The sequence below is a fragment of the Pseudophryne corroboree genome, chromosome 1 (assembly GCF_028390025.1).
Source record: "Pseudophryne corroboree isolate aPseCor3 chromosome 1, aPseCor3.hap2, whole genome shotgun sequence".
Lineage (NCBI taxonomy): Eukaryota > Metazoa > Chordata > Amphibia > Anura > Myobatrachidae > Pseudophryne > Pseudophryne corroboree.
In genome coordinates, this window is record NC_086444.1 from 158,900,269 (window position 1) to 158,920,025 (window position 19,757).

Consider the following 19,757-nt stretch of genomic DNA (forward strand, 5'->3'; position numbering starts at 1 on the left):
GTGGAAATCCACGCATCCAATGCTTCCCCAAATACAGCCTGACCTGTGTAGGGTAGGTTCTCCACACTTCTCCTGGATTCCGTGTCTGCAGACCATTGGCGTAGCCATAGACCCCTGCGAGCTGAGACAGACATGGAAGATATCCGTGCAGTCAGCGTACCCAGGTCCTTCATGGATTCCACCATGAACCCCGCAGAATCCTGTATGTTGCATAAAAATAATTCAATGTCACTTCTATCCATTGTATCAAAATCCTCTAGTAACGTGCCTGACCACTTTACTATAGCTTTAGAAATCCATGTACAGGCAATAGTGAGCCTCAACGCCACCCCTGAAGCAGTGTATATGGATTTGAGCGTAGTGTCAATCTTGCAATCAGCCAGTTCTTTTAACGCGGTAGATCCAGGGACAGGTAAAACCACCTCCTTTGACAGTCTGGAAACAGATGCGTCAACAATGGGTGGGTTTTCCCATTTTTTTTCTATCCTCCTCAGGGAAAGGAAAAGCAACCAAAACCCTTTTGGGGATCTGGAATTTCTTCTCCGGGGCTTCCCAGGATTTTTCAAATAAAGCATTTAACTCTTTAGATGCAGGGAAGGTTAGCGAGGCTTTCTTATTGTCTGTAAAGTAAGCCTCCTCAACCTGCTCAGGTGGTATGTCAGTAATGTTTAACACATCTCTAATGACCTCAATCATGAGCTGCACGCCCTTAGCAAGGGATGCAGCCCCCCTCAGCACATCCCCATCACCGTCTGACGTGTCAGAGTCTGTATCCATGTCGGCTTGCATCATCTAGGCAAGTGCATGTTTCTGTGGGTATATGCTAGGGGATTTTGAAGGAATAGTAAAAGAACCTGACCAAACAGCCATACACTTCTTTAAAACCGGAGTCTCAGTATGAACTACCATAGTAGAGATCTGAGAAATCATTCCCTTAATAGAGGACAACCACTCAGGCTCATTAACAGGGATCTGAGACAAGACATTACATTCCTGTGTACAAGGAATGGATTCCTCTGGAGAAGAAATGTCCTCAGCAGCATAAGACACAGAGTCCCTAGACATGGCTATGTGAGAAAACAAATCCCAACACACATAGGAAAATGTCAGACACAGTTCCCCCCCAAGTATGCCACAGAGAAACACAGAGCTTGTAGCCAGCACACACAGTGCTTGCCTAGGTAGATATAATATAACTACCTGGCGCTGACTGTGTACCTTAACAGACTACACAGTAAATTCACAGCCTCCCTCCTCCCCCTTCTACAAACCCCTGGCACCGCACAGGATAGCTGGAGTTGCGTTGAGGGACAGCTCTCCCTGTCACCGTCTCTGTGCTGGATCTGCAGGCAAGAAAATGGCGCTGAACGCTGCTGGGTCCGCTCTGAGGAAAAGCTCCACCTCCTGAACATGGCGCTGCTTTCCGCTCTTCACTTCTTTATACTGGCCTGAGGTATGGTGCTGGCAGCGTTACCGAGGTCCCTGACAGCCTTGGTGACTAGTGTAGGGTATAGGCGCTGGTTCAGGGCGCCCCTCAAAGCGCCGCACTGTGTACCGCTGAGCGTCCGGAGCGCAGTTAGTACTGCGCTCCCACCCTGTTGCCGCCATCTTCACACCGGCTCCCCACTTGCCAGGGGGGTCGGTGACTCACTCGCCACCGAAATCTTCTGGCTCTGTTAGGGGGTAGCGGCATGCTGCGGGAGTGAGCGGTCGCCTGGGGCAGCTAAACGATCATCACCCTCAGGAGCTCAGTGTCCTGTCAGCGGAGATAGTGGCTCAAAACCCCTCCGGGTGGACACTACTCCCCCCCCCCCCCCCCCCCTCCAAGTCCCACGAAGCAGGGAGGCTGTTGCCAGCAGCCTCACTGTGCCTAAAATTCTCTTAGAAAAATAATAAAACTAAAGAAGCTCTAGGAGCTCCCCTAGCTGTGACCGGCTCATCCGGGCACATATTCTAAACAGAGTCTGTTAGGAGGGGCACAGAGGGGGGATCCAACCCACACTATTAAACTCTTAAAGTGCCAGTGGCTCCTAATGGACCCGTCTATACCCCATGGTACTAATGTGGATCCCAGAATCCTCTGGGACATAAGAGAGAGATCGACAGTGTCTAGATAGACATTCAGTAGGTCAGCACCAGATGGTTGATAGGGTCAAAAGGTCATCCGTTAAATGGTCGACATGGACTTAGGTTGACAGGGTCAAAAGAACAACATGCAAATGGTCGACACAGAAACAGAATTTTTTTTCCATTTTAACCCTAATCCTAACTCTCTTCCTAGTGCCTAACCCTAACCCTAGTGCCTAACCATCCCCTTCCGCATGAAAAATGTGTCAACCTTTTTGTGTTGAACATTTGCATGTTGACCTTTTGACCCTGTTGACCATTTAGCTGTTGACCTATGGTCTATCTTCTATCCGGTTGTCCACTGCAATAGTCCATTTACACCTAACTGTTCTAAGAAATCCTAGTTTGAGTGTTTGTTTTTGAGGCATGTTTGGGTTTGAACAGGTACAGACACCTCTGCAGGTCTTCATGAACTCTACTTCCAGGTCATGGTTTAAGGAGGGCTTTTCAGGTATACTGTATGTAGTAATTACAAGATGACAGAGGATGTTACTAGGAAAATACAAACACACCAAGTGATAATCTAGAACACCCAGCACATGTTGTTGGTTATTTAGTAATATGGCAGTTTCTGGTTACACTGCTGTAACTCTGTAACAATGTATTTTCACTGTCCTTGAATTCAGACACCGTACATACAAATATTACTATAATTATTTGGAAAAGATTCCCATAGTTGTTTCATAGTCTCCATCTCCCAATTGAACCAGAAGTGGGATGAGATCACAAGTCGAATTTGTACAATAAAGAATACACTTACACCCCTTATCACTGCCGCTAAAACATGGGTTATTGCCGTGTCAACTCGGGTCACTTCTCAGTGGAAACGGCTCACATAAAAAAAAAACCCAGAGTAGAGTAACCTTGCATTCCTTCCAATGTAGCTACCATGGTTTTACACAGGAACTGCCCAGTAACACTGCAGTAGAAACAGGGCCGGCCTGAGTCACAGCAGAAGCAGACTGGAGCTTCCTGGGGCACTCTGACATGATGTCACCTGCCATCATCTGAATCAAACAGCAGAAAAGTGCAAACAGTCCGGAACGCCGGGCTACACACTGGTAACTCGCCAGCCATCATTGCTGCAAGCAGCCCTACCCTCCCTTTTGTCTGACCGGGAAAAACCTAGGTTGAAGGTGGGTGTAATGGAAACCGGCCGGACTGGGGATTTTGGTGGAAAAGGGGTATTGGAAAATTTGGATATAGAAATGATGGGTTGGGTATAAAAGTCTTGACAGTCGGAAACTAGGAACCGGAATACCACAGCTGAGAATATTCTGGGTAAGTATTCTACCCCTAATCGACTCCCTCCCGCTGCCTGACCCTAACTGTCCCCTTCCGCAGCCTAACTGCCCTTCCCCCCAGCAGACTAACCCTCCCCCTAATGCCTAACCCTCATACTCACCTCAGGGATCCGTCTGCATTCTCAGCGCCGGGATTCCGTTGTCGTGATTATGATCATCAGTATCCCGACCGCATCCTGAAATGACCCCCTATCCTATTCTATCCCAATGTGTATGTTATTATTTATCTAAAAATAAGATTTTACTTACCGGTAAATCTATTTCTCGTAGTCCGTAGTGGATGCTGGGGACTCCGTAAGGACCATGGGGAATAGACGGGCTCCGCAGGAGACATGGGCACTTTAAGAAAGAATTTGGATTCTGGTGTGCTCTGGCTCCTCCCTCTATGCCCCTCCTCCAGACCTCAGTTAGAGAAACTGTGCCCGGAAGAGCTGACAGTACAAGGAAAGGATTTTGGGAATCCAGGGTAAGACTCATACCAGCCACACCAATCACACCGTATAACTTGTGATAACTTTACCCAGTTAACAGTATGAACAATCACAGAGCATCAGATAAACTCTGATGCAAATATAACATAACCCTTATTTAAGCAATAACTATATACAAGCATTGCAGAAGAAGTCCGCACTTGGGACGGGCGCCCAGCATCCACTACGGACTACGAGAAATAGATTTACCGGAAAGTAAAATCTTATTTTCTCTAACGTCCTAGTGGATGCTGGGGACTCCGTAAGGACCATGGGGGTTATACCAAAGCTCCCAAACGGGCGGGAGAGTGGGGATGACTCTGCAGCACCGAATGAGCAAACACAAGGTCCTCCTCAGCCAGGGTATCAAACTTGTAGAACTTTGCAAAGGTGATTGAACCTGACCAAGTAGCCGCTCGGCAAAGCTGTAATGCCGAGACCCCTCGGGCAGCCGCCCAAGAAGAGCCCACCTTCCTTGTGGAATGGGCCTTAACTGATTTAGGCAGCGGCAACCCTGCCGCAGAATGAGCCTGCTGAATCGTGTTACAGATCCAGCGAGCAATAGTTTGCTTTGAAGCAGGCGCCCCAAGCTTGTTGGAAGCATACAGGATAAACAAAGATTCTGTTTTCCTGACGTTAGCCGTTCTGGCTACATAAACCTTCAAAGCCCTGACCACATCCAGTGACTCGGAATCCTCCAAGTCAGTAGTAGCCACAGGCACCATGATAGGTTGGTTTATATGAAAGGATGAAACCACTTTCGGCAGAAATTGTGGGCGGGTCCGCAATTCTGCTCTATCCGCATGGAAAACCAGATAAGGGCTTTTACGTGACAAAGCGGCCAATTCTGACACACGCCTAGCCGAAGCCAAGGCTAATAGCCTGACCACCTTCCATGTGAGATATTTCAATTCCACCGTTTTGAGTGGTTCAAACCAGTGAGATTTCAGGAAACTCAACACCACGTTAAGATCCCAAGGTGCCACTGGAGGCACAAAAGGGGCTGAATATGCAGCACTCCCTTTACAAACGTCTGAACTTCAGGCAGAGAAGCCAGTTCTTTTTGAAAAAAAATGGATAGGGCCGAAATCTGAACCTTAATGGAACCCAATTTAAGGCCCAAAGTCACTCCCGCCTGTAGGAAGTGAAGGAAACGGGCCAGATGGAATTCCTCCGTAGGGGCATTCCTGGCCTCACACCAAGCCACATATTTTCGCCATATACGGTGATAATGTGGAGCTGTCACATCCTTCCTAGCCTTTATCAGCGTAGGAATAACTTCATCCGGAATGCCTTTTTCTGCTAGGATCCGGCGCTCAACCGCCATGCCGTCAAACGCAGCCGCGGTAAGTCTTGGAACAGACAGGGCCCCTGTTGCAACAAGTCCTGTCTTAGAGGCAGAGGCCACGGATCCTCTGTGAGCATTTCTTGCAGATCTGGATACCAAGTCCTACTTGGCCAATCCGGAACAATGAGGATTGTTCTCACTCCTCTTTTTCTTATGATTCTCAGCACCCTGGGTATGAGAGGAAGAGGAGGAAATACATAGACCGACTGGAACACCCACGGTGTCACCAGTGCGTCCACAGCTATCGCCTGAGGGTCCCTTGACCTGGCGCAATATTTCTGTAGCTTTTTGTTGAGGCGGGATGCCATCATGTCCACCTGTGGCAGTTCCCACCGACTTGCAATCTGCGTGAAGACTTCTTGATGAAGTCCCCACTCTCCCGGGTGGAGGTCGTGTCTGCTGAGGAAGTCTGCTTCCCAGCTGTCGTGCCTGCTGAGGAAGTCTGCTTCCCAGCTGTCCACTCCCGGAATGAACACTGCTGACAGTGCGCTTACGTGATTCTCCGCCCAGCGAAGAATTCTGGTGGCTTCTACCATCGCCACCCTGCTCCTTGTGACGCCTTGGCGGTTTACATGAGCCACTGCGGTGATGTTGTCTGACTGAATCAGAACCGGTTGGTCGCGAAGCAGGGACTCCGCTTGACGTAGGGCGTTGTATATGGCCCTTAGTTCCAGGATGTTGTTGGAAATTCCTTCCCTGTGTGACTGCCCCCCACCCTCGGAGGCTTGCATCCGTGGTCACCAGGACCCAGTCCTGAATGCCGAATCTGCGACCTTCGAGAAGGTGAGCACTCTGCAGCCACCACAGGAGAGACACCCTGGCCCTGGGGGATAGGGTGATTAACAGATGCATCTGAAGATGTGATCCGGACCACTTGTCCAGTAAGTCCCATTGGAAGGTCCTCGCATGGAACCTGCCGAAGGGAATGGCCTCGTATGAAGCCACCATCCTTCCCAGTACTCGAGTGCAGTGATGCACTGACACCTGTTTTGGTTTTAATAGATTCCTGACCAGTGTAATGAGCCCCTGAGCTCTCTCTATCGGGAGATAAACCTTTTTCTGGTCTGTGTCTAGGATCATGCCTAGGAGAGGCAGATGAGCTGTAGGAACCAACTGCGACTTTGGAATATATAGAATCCAGCCGTGTTGCCGTTACACTTCCAGAGAAAGTGATACGCTGTTCAGCAACTGCTCTCTTGATCTCGCTTTTATGAGGAGATCGTCCAAGTACGTGATAATAGTGACACCTTGCTGCCGCAGGAGCACCATCATTTCCGCCATTACCTTGGTGAATATTCTCGGGGCCGTGGAGAGACCAAACGGCAACGTCTGAAATTGTTAATGACAATCCCGTACTGCAATTCTGAGGTACGCCTGATGAGGTGGATAAATGGGGACATGAAGGTATGCATCCTTTATGTCCAGAGTCACCATAAAATCTCCCCCTTTCAGGCCTGCATTGACCGCTCTTAGCGATTCCATCTTGAACTTGAACCTTTTCAGGTATATGTTCAGGGATTTTAAATTTAATATGGGTCTGACCGAACCGTCCGGTTTCGGGACTACAACATGGTCGAATAATAACCCCCTCCTTGTTGAAGGAGGGGAACCTTGACCACCACCTGTTGAAGATACAATTTGTGAATTGCAGTTAACACTGTTTCCCTCTCGTGAGGGGGAAGCCGGCAGGGCCGTCAGTGAGGGGTCATCTCCTCAAAGCCCAGCTTGTATCCCTGAGACACAATATCTATTGCCCAGGGATCTAACAGGGAGTGAACCCACTTGTGGCTGAACTTACGAAGGCGTGCCCCCACCGGGCCTAGCTCCGCCTGTGGAGCCCCAGCGACATGCGGTGGATTTTGTAGAGGCCGGGGAGGACTTCTGTTCCTGGGAACTAGCTGTGTTGTGCAGCTTCTTTCCTCTGCCCCCGCCTCTGGCAAGAAAGGACGCACCTCGGACTTTCTTGTTTCTTTGTTCGAAAGGCTGCATTTGATAATGTCGTGCTTTCCTAGGCTGTGCAGGAATATAAGGCAAAATATCAGAATTACCAGCTATAGCTGTGGAGACCAGGTCCGAAAACCCTTCTCCACACAATCCTCAGCCTTCCATATGCCTCTTAAATCGGCATCATCTGTCCATTGAATATTCTACAGGACACGTCAAGCAGAAATCGACATAGCTTTGACTCTGGGACCCAGTAGACTCATGTCTCTTTGGACATGTTTTATATATATATATATATATATATATATATATATATATATATATATATATATATCTCTTAAGACAGCATATTTAATATATATATCTCTATATATACATATATATATATATATATATATATATATTGTAACACTGTAGGGGTGCAAGGTGCCTTTTCCTGGGGAATATGGCAGCCCGCAGCAGCTGAGGAACAACACAAGTCCAGTTTCTGGTACAACTGACCCCGGCCAGTTTTATTGAAACAGAAAATAAAACAAACCCCAAAATAAAAATACCTTGCCTGTCCGACACTAACTAAACATAAGATGTTCCTAACTGTCACTAAACAAAACACAGAGTTCTTCAGTACATACTGTATAGCTTACTTGCATCAGAAAGTGTGTCTCTCACACACAGATCCTGCAGCCTTCCCAGGCAGTCTGCCCATACTAATCAGGTTAGAAGCACTATATCACTCTTACACAGCTGAAACCCTGATTAGCCCTCTGTGAGGCCAAAGACCCGAACTGGGCCCAATGTCTAGAACTCGCCTTATCTCTCTCTCAGAGCCTTTACCCAGCTTTTACAGCAAACTGAAAAGGTTCAGACAAAACAAAAAGCATTTTTCCTAGAAGTTAACATTTTCTAAAACATGTAAGACAAGAACCTGGGACAAATATACCTGCCCTCAAACACTATCCCAGTGTTCTTGTCACATATCCCCCTCTCCTGTTTCGACCTAGGGGCCGGAACACTTGTAGCCCCCAAACAGAAGATGCGAGACAATGCATCTGCGTTGGCCAATTGTGTTCCCGGTCTATGTTCGACAGTAAACTTAAAGTCCTGCAACGCTAGAAACCATCTAGTTACACGAGCATTCTTGCCTCTATTTACATACATCCATTTTAAAGGGGCATGGTCTGTCACTAGTCTGAATTGTCTACCCAAGAGGTAATATCTCAAGGTATCTAGTGCCCACTTAATGGCCAAAGCCTCCTTTTCCACAATGGCATACCTTTTTTCATGCTCATTGAGTTTCCTACTCAAATAAATGATAGGGTGTTCGTCCCCATCTCTGGTTTGGGACAGCACAGCACCTATCCCAACCTCTGAGGCATCTGTCTGTACCACAAATTCTTTTGAAAAATCTGGTGTTATCAACACCGGTTGTGAACACAAAGCCACTTTTAACGCTTGGAACGCCTTTTCTGCATCAGGGTTCCATTTCACCACATTTGACTGCTTCCCTTTGGTAAGGTCTGACAACGGCACCGCTGTTGTCGCAAAATTAGGAATAAACCGTCTATAGTACCCAGTAATTCCCAAAAAAGCCCTTACCTGTTTTTTATTCACTGGACGAGGCCAGTTTTGAATAGCATCAACTTTATTCAATTGGGGCCTAATCAGACCTCTGCCTATGGTGAAGCCCAAGTATTTGACCTCCTCCATTGCGAGGCAGCACTTCTTTGGGTTAGCAGTTAACCCTGCCTCTCTGATTGAGTCCAGTACTGCTTGTACTTTAACCAAATGTGACCCCCAGTCTGTACTGTGAATTACCACATCATCCAAATAGGCAGCTGCATATTTTCTATGGGGCCTCAAAATTTTATCCATCGCCCGTTGAAAGGTTGCTGGAGCCCCATGCAACCCAAAGGGTAACATCTTATACTGGTACAGCCCCTCCGGAACCGAAAAGGCTGTTTTTTCTTTGGCGCTATCAGATAAAGGTATTTGCCAGTAACCTTTGGTCAGGTCCAATGTGGTGAGAAACCTGGCTGTTCCCAGCCTTTCTACAAGCTCATCCACACGGGGCATGGGGTATGCGTCAAACTTGGACACCTCATTTAACTTACGAAAGTCATTACAGAAGCGTATGCTACCGTCGGGCTTCGGGATGAGCACTATGGGACTGGACCACTCACTGTTAGACTCCTCTATGACTCCAAGTTCTAACATGGTTTTAACTTCCTTAGAAATAGCTTCTCGCTGAGCTTCAGGAATCCTATATGGCTTTAAATGAACCCTGACCCCTGGTTCTGTGACAATGTCATGTTTTATTATGGTCGTTCGGCCAGGCAGCTCTGAAAATACCTCCCTATTTTGGATGAGAAATTCTTTAACCTGATTGTTCTGATCAGCTGATAATGTCTCTGACACCTTCACTGCGGGAAGCAACCGGGGTGAAGACACCGAAGGGCAAGGCTCCGCTGACAGAGACAACCTATCTTTCCAGGGTTTGATTAAGTTAACATGGTAGATCTGTTCGGGTTTTCTCTTTCCCGGCTGGTATACTTTGTAATTAACCTCATTCACTTTTTCCCTAATCTCAAATGGACCCTGCCATTTAGCTAGGAATTTGCTTTCCACAGTGGGTACCAAAACAAGAACTCTATCTCCAGGAGCAAATTCCCGTATCTTGGCACTCCGGTTATAGACCCTCTGTTGAGCACTTTGGGCCTGTTCCATGTGCTCTCTGACAACAGGTACCACGGCTGCAATCCTATCCTGCATTTGTGTTACATGCTCAATAACGCTTCTATAAGGAGTGGGCTGTCCTTCCCACGTCTCTTTGGCAACATCCAACAGCCCTCTGGGGTGTCTACCATACAACAAATCAAATGGAGAAAACCCCGTAGAGGACTGAGGAACTTCTCTGATGGCCATTAACAAGTAGGGCAACAAACAATCCCAGTTTTTCCCATCTCTCTCAACAACCTTTTTTAACATACTTTTTAATGTTTTATTAAACCTTTCCACCAACCCGTCAGTTTGGGGATGGTAGATGGACGTCCTGAGGTGAGTGACCTTAAATAACTTGCACAATTCTTTCATGATCCTTGACATAAATGGAGTACCTTGGTCAGTCAAAATTTCTTTTGGTATTCCCACTCTACTAAATACCTGCACCAGCTCCCTAGCTATCGCCTTGGTTGTGATAGTGCGTAAAGGGACAGCCTCAGGATATCGAGTGGCATAGTCCATAATTACCAGGATATACTGATGGCCCCGAGCAGACTTTAACAAGGGCCCCACGAGATCCATGGCTATTCTGTCAAACGGGACCTCTATAATAGGCATGGGAACTAGTGGGCTCCTGAAATGGGGTCTAGGGGCATGATACTGGCATTCAGGACAGGAAGAACAATATTCAGACACTTCTTTATAAACCCCTGGCCAAAAGAACCTTTGTAAAACTCTTTCAGTGGTTTTTTCTGCCCCTAAATGTCCTGCGGTAACGTGACTATGAGCTAAATCTAGTACCGTTCTCCGATAAGGCTGGGGAACTACCAGCTGTTCCACCACATCCTCACCCCTTTTGACAATGTGGTACAAGAGCTCATTACAGATGGCCATGTGGGGATACGTAACCCTGTCACCTGGTACCACAGGTTCCCCATTAACAATCTTAACATTCTCTCTAGCCTTTATTAAGGTAGGATCCTTTAACTGTTCAGACGCAGATCCTTCTTTACCTCCAGGTCAGGCACGCTTTCAGTTCTAACTACTATGTCTCTGTTCCCGGCAAGAGGGTCCTCACTGGACTCCCCATCTGTCACTTCCCCAGCCAAACTAGCAAAAGGCAAAGGGCCAGAAAGTTCCGAAGACCCACGTACATCCATAAAATCACCGGTATTATCAACTGGCTTTTTACTTCTCACATCTGTTGATAACCGTGATTCCCAGTTTCCAAAAATGAGGAAAATCCCTCCCTATTATGGCCTCATGCACCAAGGTAGGGACCAGTCCCACTTTAACCATTGCTGACCCACAACAAGTTTCTATATTCACCTCAGCAGTGGCATAATATTGGGTATCCCCATGTATGCAAGTTACCCCAATAGGTATTTGCTGGACCTTTAAGGGGTTCACTAACCCAGCTTTCACGAGGGTAACTAAACTTCCTGAATCTAGCAAGGCCTCTACCCGGTTACCTTCTAAGAACACATCACACATTTGTTTTTCCAGCTCAGGTGAAGGTACCACAGTACAGGCTAACCTAGCAAAGAAAGACATTCTGCGACATTCAAAGGCAGCATCACATTGCATGGGTTCTTGCGTGACTGGGCAATTGGCAATAACATGACCTGGCATACCACACCTAAAACATTTAACCACACGATTATCAACCCATTTGGGCAGCATAGACCGTTCTAGCCCCATTGGCCTGTTTCCAGGGCCAGTGTTTACAGTCTCTCCAGCCTTGCGTTCTCTTAACCGCCCAGCAACGTTTTCCCACGGAACAGTCTTACCAGTCTTTACTGAAGGGCGCTGTCGAGGATCTATGGGTTGCTGGGTGGTCATCAGTAGTTCCTCTGCTGCCAAATACCTCTCTACCATGTCCACTAATTGGTCAGCAGTACCCGGGTTTCCATGGCTCACCCACTTGCGCAGGACCATGGGCAAAGATCTCAAGTAGCGGTCCATGACGACTCTTTCCACCATCTGGGGACCAGTTAATGTCTCTGGCTGCAGCCATTTTTTTGTTAGCTGAATAAGGTCGTGCATCTGGGAGCGCGGAGGCTTCTCCATGGCGTACAGCCAACGGTGCACCCGTTGTGCTCGTACTGACAGCGTGACTCCCAGGCGGGTCAGGATCTCAGTCTTTAGTTTATCATAGTCCCGAGCCTCAGCAGGGCTTAAATCAAAGTAAGCTTTTTGGGGCTCACCTGACAGGAAAGGTGCCAGCAGACTGGCCCACTGTGCTTTCGGCCAGTTCTCACGCTCGGCAGTCCTTTCAAACGTGGTCAGATAGGCCTCCACATCATCAGCCTCTGTCATTTTCTGCAGGAAGTGACTGGCTCGTATAGAACTAGAGCTGGTTGGAGCACTGACGGCCACATCTCCAACCCGAGCTGCAAGTCTCTGCACCACTTCTGCTAAGGCCTCTCTATCCTGACGCTGTTGCCTGTAAAGTTCATCAACAACTGCCTGCTGTTGTCTCTTATTTTCCTCCATTGCCACCTGCTGCTGTCTGTTGGCCTCCTGCTGTAGTCTCCAATTTTCCTCCATTGCCACCTGCTGTTGTCTCCTATTTTCCTCCATTGCCACCTGCTGCTGTCGGTTGGCCTCCTGCTGAGCCGCTGTAGCTTGCAGCAAGGCTTTAAGCAGATCCTCCATGTCAACAGATTTTTCAGGCGGCTTTGCAGCTGCTTTCACCCAGGACATATATCAAACCCTCAGGGGTGAGTCTCAGTAACTTCACACTGGGCTGTATCTGCATAAACCACCGTTTTCTGCAGGCCTCACAAAGCTGCTGCTTTCACTTATGCGCAGAACGGCCTGCTCGCATTCTCCACCAAGTTGTAACACTGTAGGGGTGCAAGGTGCCTTTTCCTGGGGAATATGGCAGCCCGCAGCAGCTGAGGAACAACACAAGTCCAGTTTCTGGTACAACTGACCCCGGCCAGTTTTATTGAAACAGAAAATAAAACAAACCCCAAAATAAAAATACCTTGCCTGTCCGGCACTAACTAAACATAAGATGTTCCTAACTGTCACTAAACAAAACACAGAGTTCTTCAGTACATACTGTATAGCTTACTTGCATCAGAAAGTGTGTCTCTCACACACAGATCCTGCAGCCTTCCCAGGCAGTCTGCCCATACTAATCAGGTTAGAAGCACTATATCACTCTTACACAGCTGAAACCCTGATTAGCCCTCTGTGAGGCCAAAGACCCGAACTGGGCCCAATGTCTAGAACTCGCCTTATCTCTCTCTCAGAGCCTTTACCCAGCTTTTACAGCAAACTGAAAAGGTTCAGACAAAACAAAAAGCATTTTTCCTAGAAGTTAACATTTTCTAAAACATGTAAGACAAGAACCTGGGACAAATATACCTGCCCTCAAACACTATCCCAGTGTTCTTGTCACAATATATATATACACACATACTAGGGTCTCAATCTCTGCTGATAAGGTACCTGTCCACGCTGCCACAGCGCTATAAACCCATGCCGACACAAATCGCCGGTCTGAGTAGTGTACCAGAATGTGCACGCTATCTGCAGGATCCCTGAGAATAGCTGTTACGTCAGGGCTACCTTTTGGGCAAACATGACACCCTAGGGGAAGATTCCCATCATATCCTGGCCCTAGTGGGGAAAGGATACTCCCTGAGAATTCTTTGTGGGAAACTGCAGACTCTTGTCTGGAGATTCCCACTCTTTTTCATCATGAGAGGAGGGAAATTTACCTCAGCTTTCTTCCCCTTAAACATGTGTACCCTTGTGTCAGGGACAGATGAGTCATCAGTGATATGCAAATCATCTTTTATTACAATAATCATATATTTAATACTTTTCTGCCATTTTGGCCTCAACTTTGCATTATCGTAGTCGACACTGGAGTCAGACTCCGTGTCGATATCAGTGTCTATTATTTTGGATAGTGAGCATTTAGAGACTCTGAGGGTCTCTGCGACATAGGGACAGACATGGGTAGATTTCCTGTCTGTTCTCTAATCTTTTGTGCAATAAATTTACCTCGGCACTTAATTACACATATCCAAACAGGTGTCGGCGTTGTCGACGGAGACACCTTTCACACACACATTTGCTCCATCTCCTTCTTAGGGGAGCCTTTTACCTCAGACATGTCGACACACACGTACCGACACACCACACACTCAGGGAATGCTCATCTGAAGACAATTCCCCCATAAGGCCCTTTGGAGAGACAGAGAGAGAGAGTATGCCAGCACACACCCCAGCGCTATTAACCCAGGAATAACACAGTAACTTAATGTTAACCCAGTAGCTGCTGTTTATATTGATTTTTGCGCCTAATTATGTGCCCCCCCCTCTCTTTTTACCCTCTTCTACCGTGTAACTGCAGGGGAGAGGCTGGGGAGCTTCCTCTCAGCGGTGCTGTGGAGAAAAAACATGGCGCTGGTGAGTGCTAAGGAAGAAGCCCCGGCCCCTCGACGGCGGGCTTCTGTCCCGCTTTCATGTACAATTTTGGCGGGGGCTCATACATATATACAGTGCCCAACTGTATATATGCAAACTTTTGCCAAAGAGGTATCTAATTGCTGCCCAGGGCGCCCCCCCCCCCTGCGCCCTGCACCCTTACAGTGACCGGAGTATGTGGGTGTAGTGTGGGAGCAATGGCGCACAGCTGCAGTACTGTGCGCTACCTCATGTGAAGACTGGAGTCTTCTGCCGCCGATTTCGAAGTCTTCTTGCTTCTTTCACCCGGCTTCTGCCTTCCGGCTCTGCGAGGGGGGCGGCGGCGCGGCTCCGGGATCGGACGACAAAGGGTGAGATCCTGTGTACGATCCCTCTGGAGCTAATGGTGTCCAGTAGCCTAAGAAGCAGGACCTATCTGCAGAGAGTAGGGCTGCTTCTCTCCCCTCAGTCCCACGATGCAGGGAGTCTGTTGCCAGCAGAGCTCCCTGAAAATAAAAAAACCTAACAAAATACTTTCTTATAGCAAGCTCAGGAGAGCTCACTAAACAGCACCCAGCTCGTCCGGGCAGATTCAAACTGAGGTCTGGAGGAGGGGCATAGAGGGAGGAGCCAGAGCACACCAGAATCCAAATTCTTTCTTAAAGTGCCCTGTCTCCTGCGGAGCCCGTCTATTCCCCATGGTCCTTACGGAGTCCCCAGCATCCACTAGGACGTTAGAGAAATATAAAGTAAGAGTTTGCGTCTACAAAAGGTCGGACAAGTGTAGAACAGCTATCCACCTCATAACGGCAGTGGGGGAGTGAGTCTGCACCCCCATGGCTATGTAGGAAGCACTGCCAATGTATCAAACAGTTGGGTGGTCTGCATGGGACCCACTGGAACACAGATTGATGTAAAAGAGGGGCGTTTAGCATTGCTTTCTATTGCAACTTAGGGAATTTCACCTAAAACTAAGTGTTACATCCTGTGATAAAGGTAATAAAAATAAATTACCTACAGTTTAATATACTCCCATAGGGCCGAGACCTAATAAACTATATATGGAATGGGTTTATAGGATTGAAACATTATGGGCCTGAGTCACACGCAATGCAGATATCTGTGCGAATGGTTTATGCGTTTCAAATGCACGTGTCTAGTTCGCTTAAAAGTTGCGCTGCGCACGCTTCCCATGGTGTGTACACACAAAGGCGCAGTCTCCGCATTAAACTTAGAGTCAGTGCCTATGGGGGTAATTCCAAGTTGATCGCAGCAGGAATTTTGTTAGCAGTTGGGCAAAACCATGTGCACTGCAGGAGGGGCAGATATAACATGTGCAGAGAGAGTTAGATTTGGGTGTGGTGAGTTCAATCTGCAATCTAAAGCCCAGTACCCACGGGCCGATGCTGGAGAGATGTGTGCTGAGCGAACCGCTCAGCACACATCTCTCCTGCCGCTCAGCACAGCGCGATCTGTGCTGAGCGTGCGGGGGGAGACGGGGGGGGCGCTCATTTCACCCAGCGGGTAAAGTAAGCGACCCGCTAGATTGGCCTGCATGCAGGACAATCTAGCAGCAGCGATAGCGATGTGCGGGGCCGCGCATCGCTATCGCCGAGGGGGCTACACACGGAGCGATCATGCTGATATTCTAAGCAATCTAGTCAGATTGCTTAGAATATCGCTCCGTGAGTACCCCCCTTAAATTGCAGTGTAAAAATAAAGCAGCCAGTATTTACCCTGCACAGAAACAAAATAACCCACCCAAATATAACTCTCTCTGCAAATGTTATATCTGCCCCCCCCCCCTGCAGTGCACATGGTTTTGCCCAACTGCTAAAAAATGTCCTGCTGCGATCAACTTGGAATTACCCCCTATGCCTCAGAGGAATGGACTCAATCACTGGCAGTGTATAGATCACAGTCAGAACCTCAGCTACAGAGCTACACAGTTATAATACTTTTCCTCATGGAGCTTTATTAGGGCCTTGACTGGGAACATTTAGAACAAGCAGTGCAGAGAAAAAAAAACTGGTGTTGGGGATCTTAGCTATACAAGTCCACATCGGCAAAATAAGCAGCTGTGTATCCTACCTTTCTAATAGGCAAGTCCTTGATGAAGTCCATTACTGCCTGTCTGTCATGGGGAATTACATACTGTCCGTTAGGCTTATTCTTGTCACTGCAAACCTTTGCCAGCATCATATTTGGAGCAATGCCTGAATGCGAGACAACACAGAATGAGCTGTGCGTAATGATAATTGACTTAGCGGTTCAGGAGACCCTCAAAGCTTGTATCTCTGGTACAGCAAATAAAGTGTGCACATATCGGATCCTAGCTAAAAGGTGAATTGATTGGCAGATCTCCTGAACACAATCAGCGTGAATTCATGAAACTGGAGAAAGGCTTCACCAGCTGCCACCACTATTTGTACGGATATGAGACTGCAGGCAAATGCCATACCACTGTCACTCCATTCCAATAAGGGATATGGGCATGTATTGGAATTCACAAATATAATACCTGTGTAAATTAGGTTGGCATAGGGGCTAGTTTTACATTTGTTTATTATTTAGACACAAAACTTAGTTTTTACATTCAAGTATGTACACATTTAACTGCAGGATAATTTCTAGATCAGTGAAATTAAATACGCAGATGGGGCCTATTCATCAAGTATATATGGAACGACAAATGGATCGAGAATTGTTGGAAGTAGTTCAGCTCTCTCTCTCTATTATAAACACTGCTCAAAAAATAAACAACACATCCTAGATCTGAGTGAATGAAGTATTCTTATTAAATACTTTCTTCTTTACATAGTTGAATGTGCTGACAACAAAATCACACAAAAATTATCAATGGAAATCAAATTTATTAACCCATGGAGGTCTGGATTTGGAGTCACACTCAAAATTAAAGTAGAAAAACACACTACAGGCTGATCCAACTTTGATGTAATGTCCTTAAAACAAGTCAAAATGAGGCTCAGTAGTGTGTGTGGCCTCCACGTGCCTGTATGACCTCCCTACATTGCCTGGGCATGCTCCTGATGAGGTGGTGGATGGTCTCCTGAGGGATCTCCTCCCAGACCTGGACTAAAGCATCCGCCAACTCCTGGACAGTCTGTGGTGCAACATGATGCGAGACATGATGTCCCAGATGTGCTCAATTAGGATTCAGGTCTGGGGAACGGGCGGGCCAGTCCATAGCATCAATGCCTTCATCTTGCAGGAACTGCTGACACACTCCAGCCACATGAGGTCTAGCATTGTCTTGCATTAGGAGGAACCCAGGGCCAACCGCACCAGCATATGGTCTCACAAGGGGTCTGAGGATCTCATCTCGGTACCTAGTGGCAGTCAGGCTACCTCTGGCAAGCACATGGAGGGCTGTGCGGCCCCCCCAAAGAAATGCCACCCCACACCATTACTGACCCACTGCCAAACCGGTCATGCTGGAGGATGTTGCAGGCAGCAGAACGTTCTCCTTGGCGTCTCCAGACTCTGTCACATGTGCTCAGTGAGAACCTGCTTTCATCTGTGAAGAGCACAGGGCGCCAGTGGCGAATTTGCCAATCTTGGTGTTCTCTGGCAAATGCCAAACATCCTGCACGGTGTTGGGCTGTAAGCACAACCCCCACCTGTGGACGTCGGGCCCTCATACCACCCTCATGGAGTCTGTTTCTGATCATTTGAGTAGACACATGCACATTTGTGGCTTGCTGGAGGTCATTTTGCAGGGCTCTGGCAGTGCTCCTCCTGTTCCTCCTTGCACAAAGGTGGAGGTAGCGGTCCAGCTGCTGAGTTGTTGCCCTCCTACGGCCTCATCCACGTCTCCTGATGTACTGGCTTGCCTCCTGGTAGCGCCTCCATGCTCTGGACACTACGCTGACAGACACAGCAAACCTTCTTGCCACAGCTCGCATTGATGTGCCATCCTGGATGAGCTGCACTACCTGAGCCACTTGTGTGGGTTATAGACTCCGGTCTCATACTACCACTAGAGTGAAATTACAGCCAGCTTTCAAAAGTGACCAAAACATCAGCCAGAAAGCATAAGAGCTGAGAAGTGGTCTGTGGTCACCACCTGCAGAACAACTCCTTTATTGGGGGTGTCTTGCTAATTGCCTATAATTTCCACCTGTTGTCTATTCCATTTGCACAACAGCATATGAAATTGATTGTCAATCAGTGTTGCTTCCTAAGTGGACAGTTTGATTTCACAGAAGTGTGACTGACTTGGAGTTACATTGTGTTGTTTAAGTGTTCCCTTTATTTTTTTGAGCAGTGTATATATATATATATATATATATATATATATATATATATATATACACATACATACATGCACACACACACACACACACACACACACACACACACACACACATACATACATACATACATACACACATAGTCACATACATACAGTGCAGAGTTTTCCGACAGTCGGAAAACCGTCACTGATTCGACCGTTAGCTATTCAATCGCGGGCGTTTGACAGGTTTTTGTTCCGTTTTCACCATGCCTTTTCAATTTTTTGTTTGTTGAACTGGCATAGGTGAAAACAAATTCAACAAAACATGTGGATTCGCTGATCCACGTGATTTTCGCCCGGCCGGATTTTTCGAGATATCGAAAAATCGAGCTAGGCTTTGAATATCGCATTCGCCCTGCAAACTGGCGGAAAGTACAGTTTTTTCGACAGGTCGAAAAAATGGCACTAATTGAATACCCCCCATATAATCCATACAATCAATGTTTTAGAGCTTAACGCCCCGTCGTCAGGACCATATATAATTTGTATTAACATGGTTAAGTCCCATTATTATGAACGACTCCTACATTTATATATCATTTATTACACTCACACACATACATATCATATATGTAATAGATATACCACTCACACCCAAGAGTGGTATATCTAGCTTATAAAATGGTCCCTGTTGTGACAAAATAGTTCTATGTGGAGATAATGTAGGGTGACACAGATGTTTGCTGATTCTGAAGTGGCTGCCTGAATAGATCATCATTGTACAAGTCATGTGTGATGAGGTTTGATGTGATATCATTTGAGTTATGTGGTCATAGTGAGGCAGGGATGAGCTGCTTCCCTGTGAGCAGTGCCTGTGTGAGAGCTGGTAGTGGTTACACTTGTGGAGTGATACAGCTGTGGCTTTGTGATGAGGTTTCAAATGACAGCTGGAAGTACATCAGGCCTGAGGTGTGCGGTCATTTTGGAAATAATACACGGTCATGTGAATAATACACGGTCATGTGATCTAATGTGTCCAATCATGTGGGTGAAATCTGTCTCAATATACCACACCATTTTATATACACATTCTATACTGCATATAATAAGATTTTAAACCTACCGGTAAATCTTTTTCTCCTAGTCCGTAGAGGATGCTG

At 47.2% G+C, this 19,757-nt stretch overlaps 1 protein-coding gene across 3 annotated transcripts in view; it reads right to left on the reverse strand.

Annotated features, from left to right (window-relative positions):
* POLK (DNA polymerase kappa) overlaps positions 1-19,757 on the reverse strand; it is a 309,870-nt gene that overhangs the window by 83,162 nt on the left and 206,951 nt on the right. For all 3 annotated transcript variants that reach the window (XM_063963814.1, XM_063963824.1, XM_063963822.1), the window contains one exon: positions 16,431-16,555. In XM_063963814.1, coding sequence (XP_063819884.1) covers positions 16,431-16,555 — 125 coding nt within the window. The remainder of the gene's footprint in view (positions 1-16,430; positions 16,556-19,757) is intronic.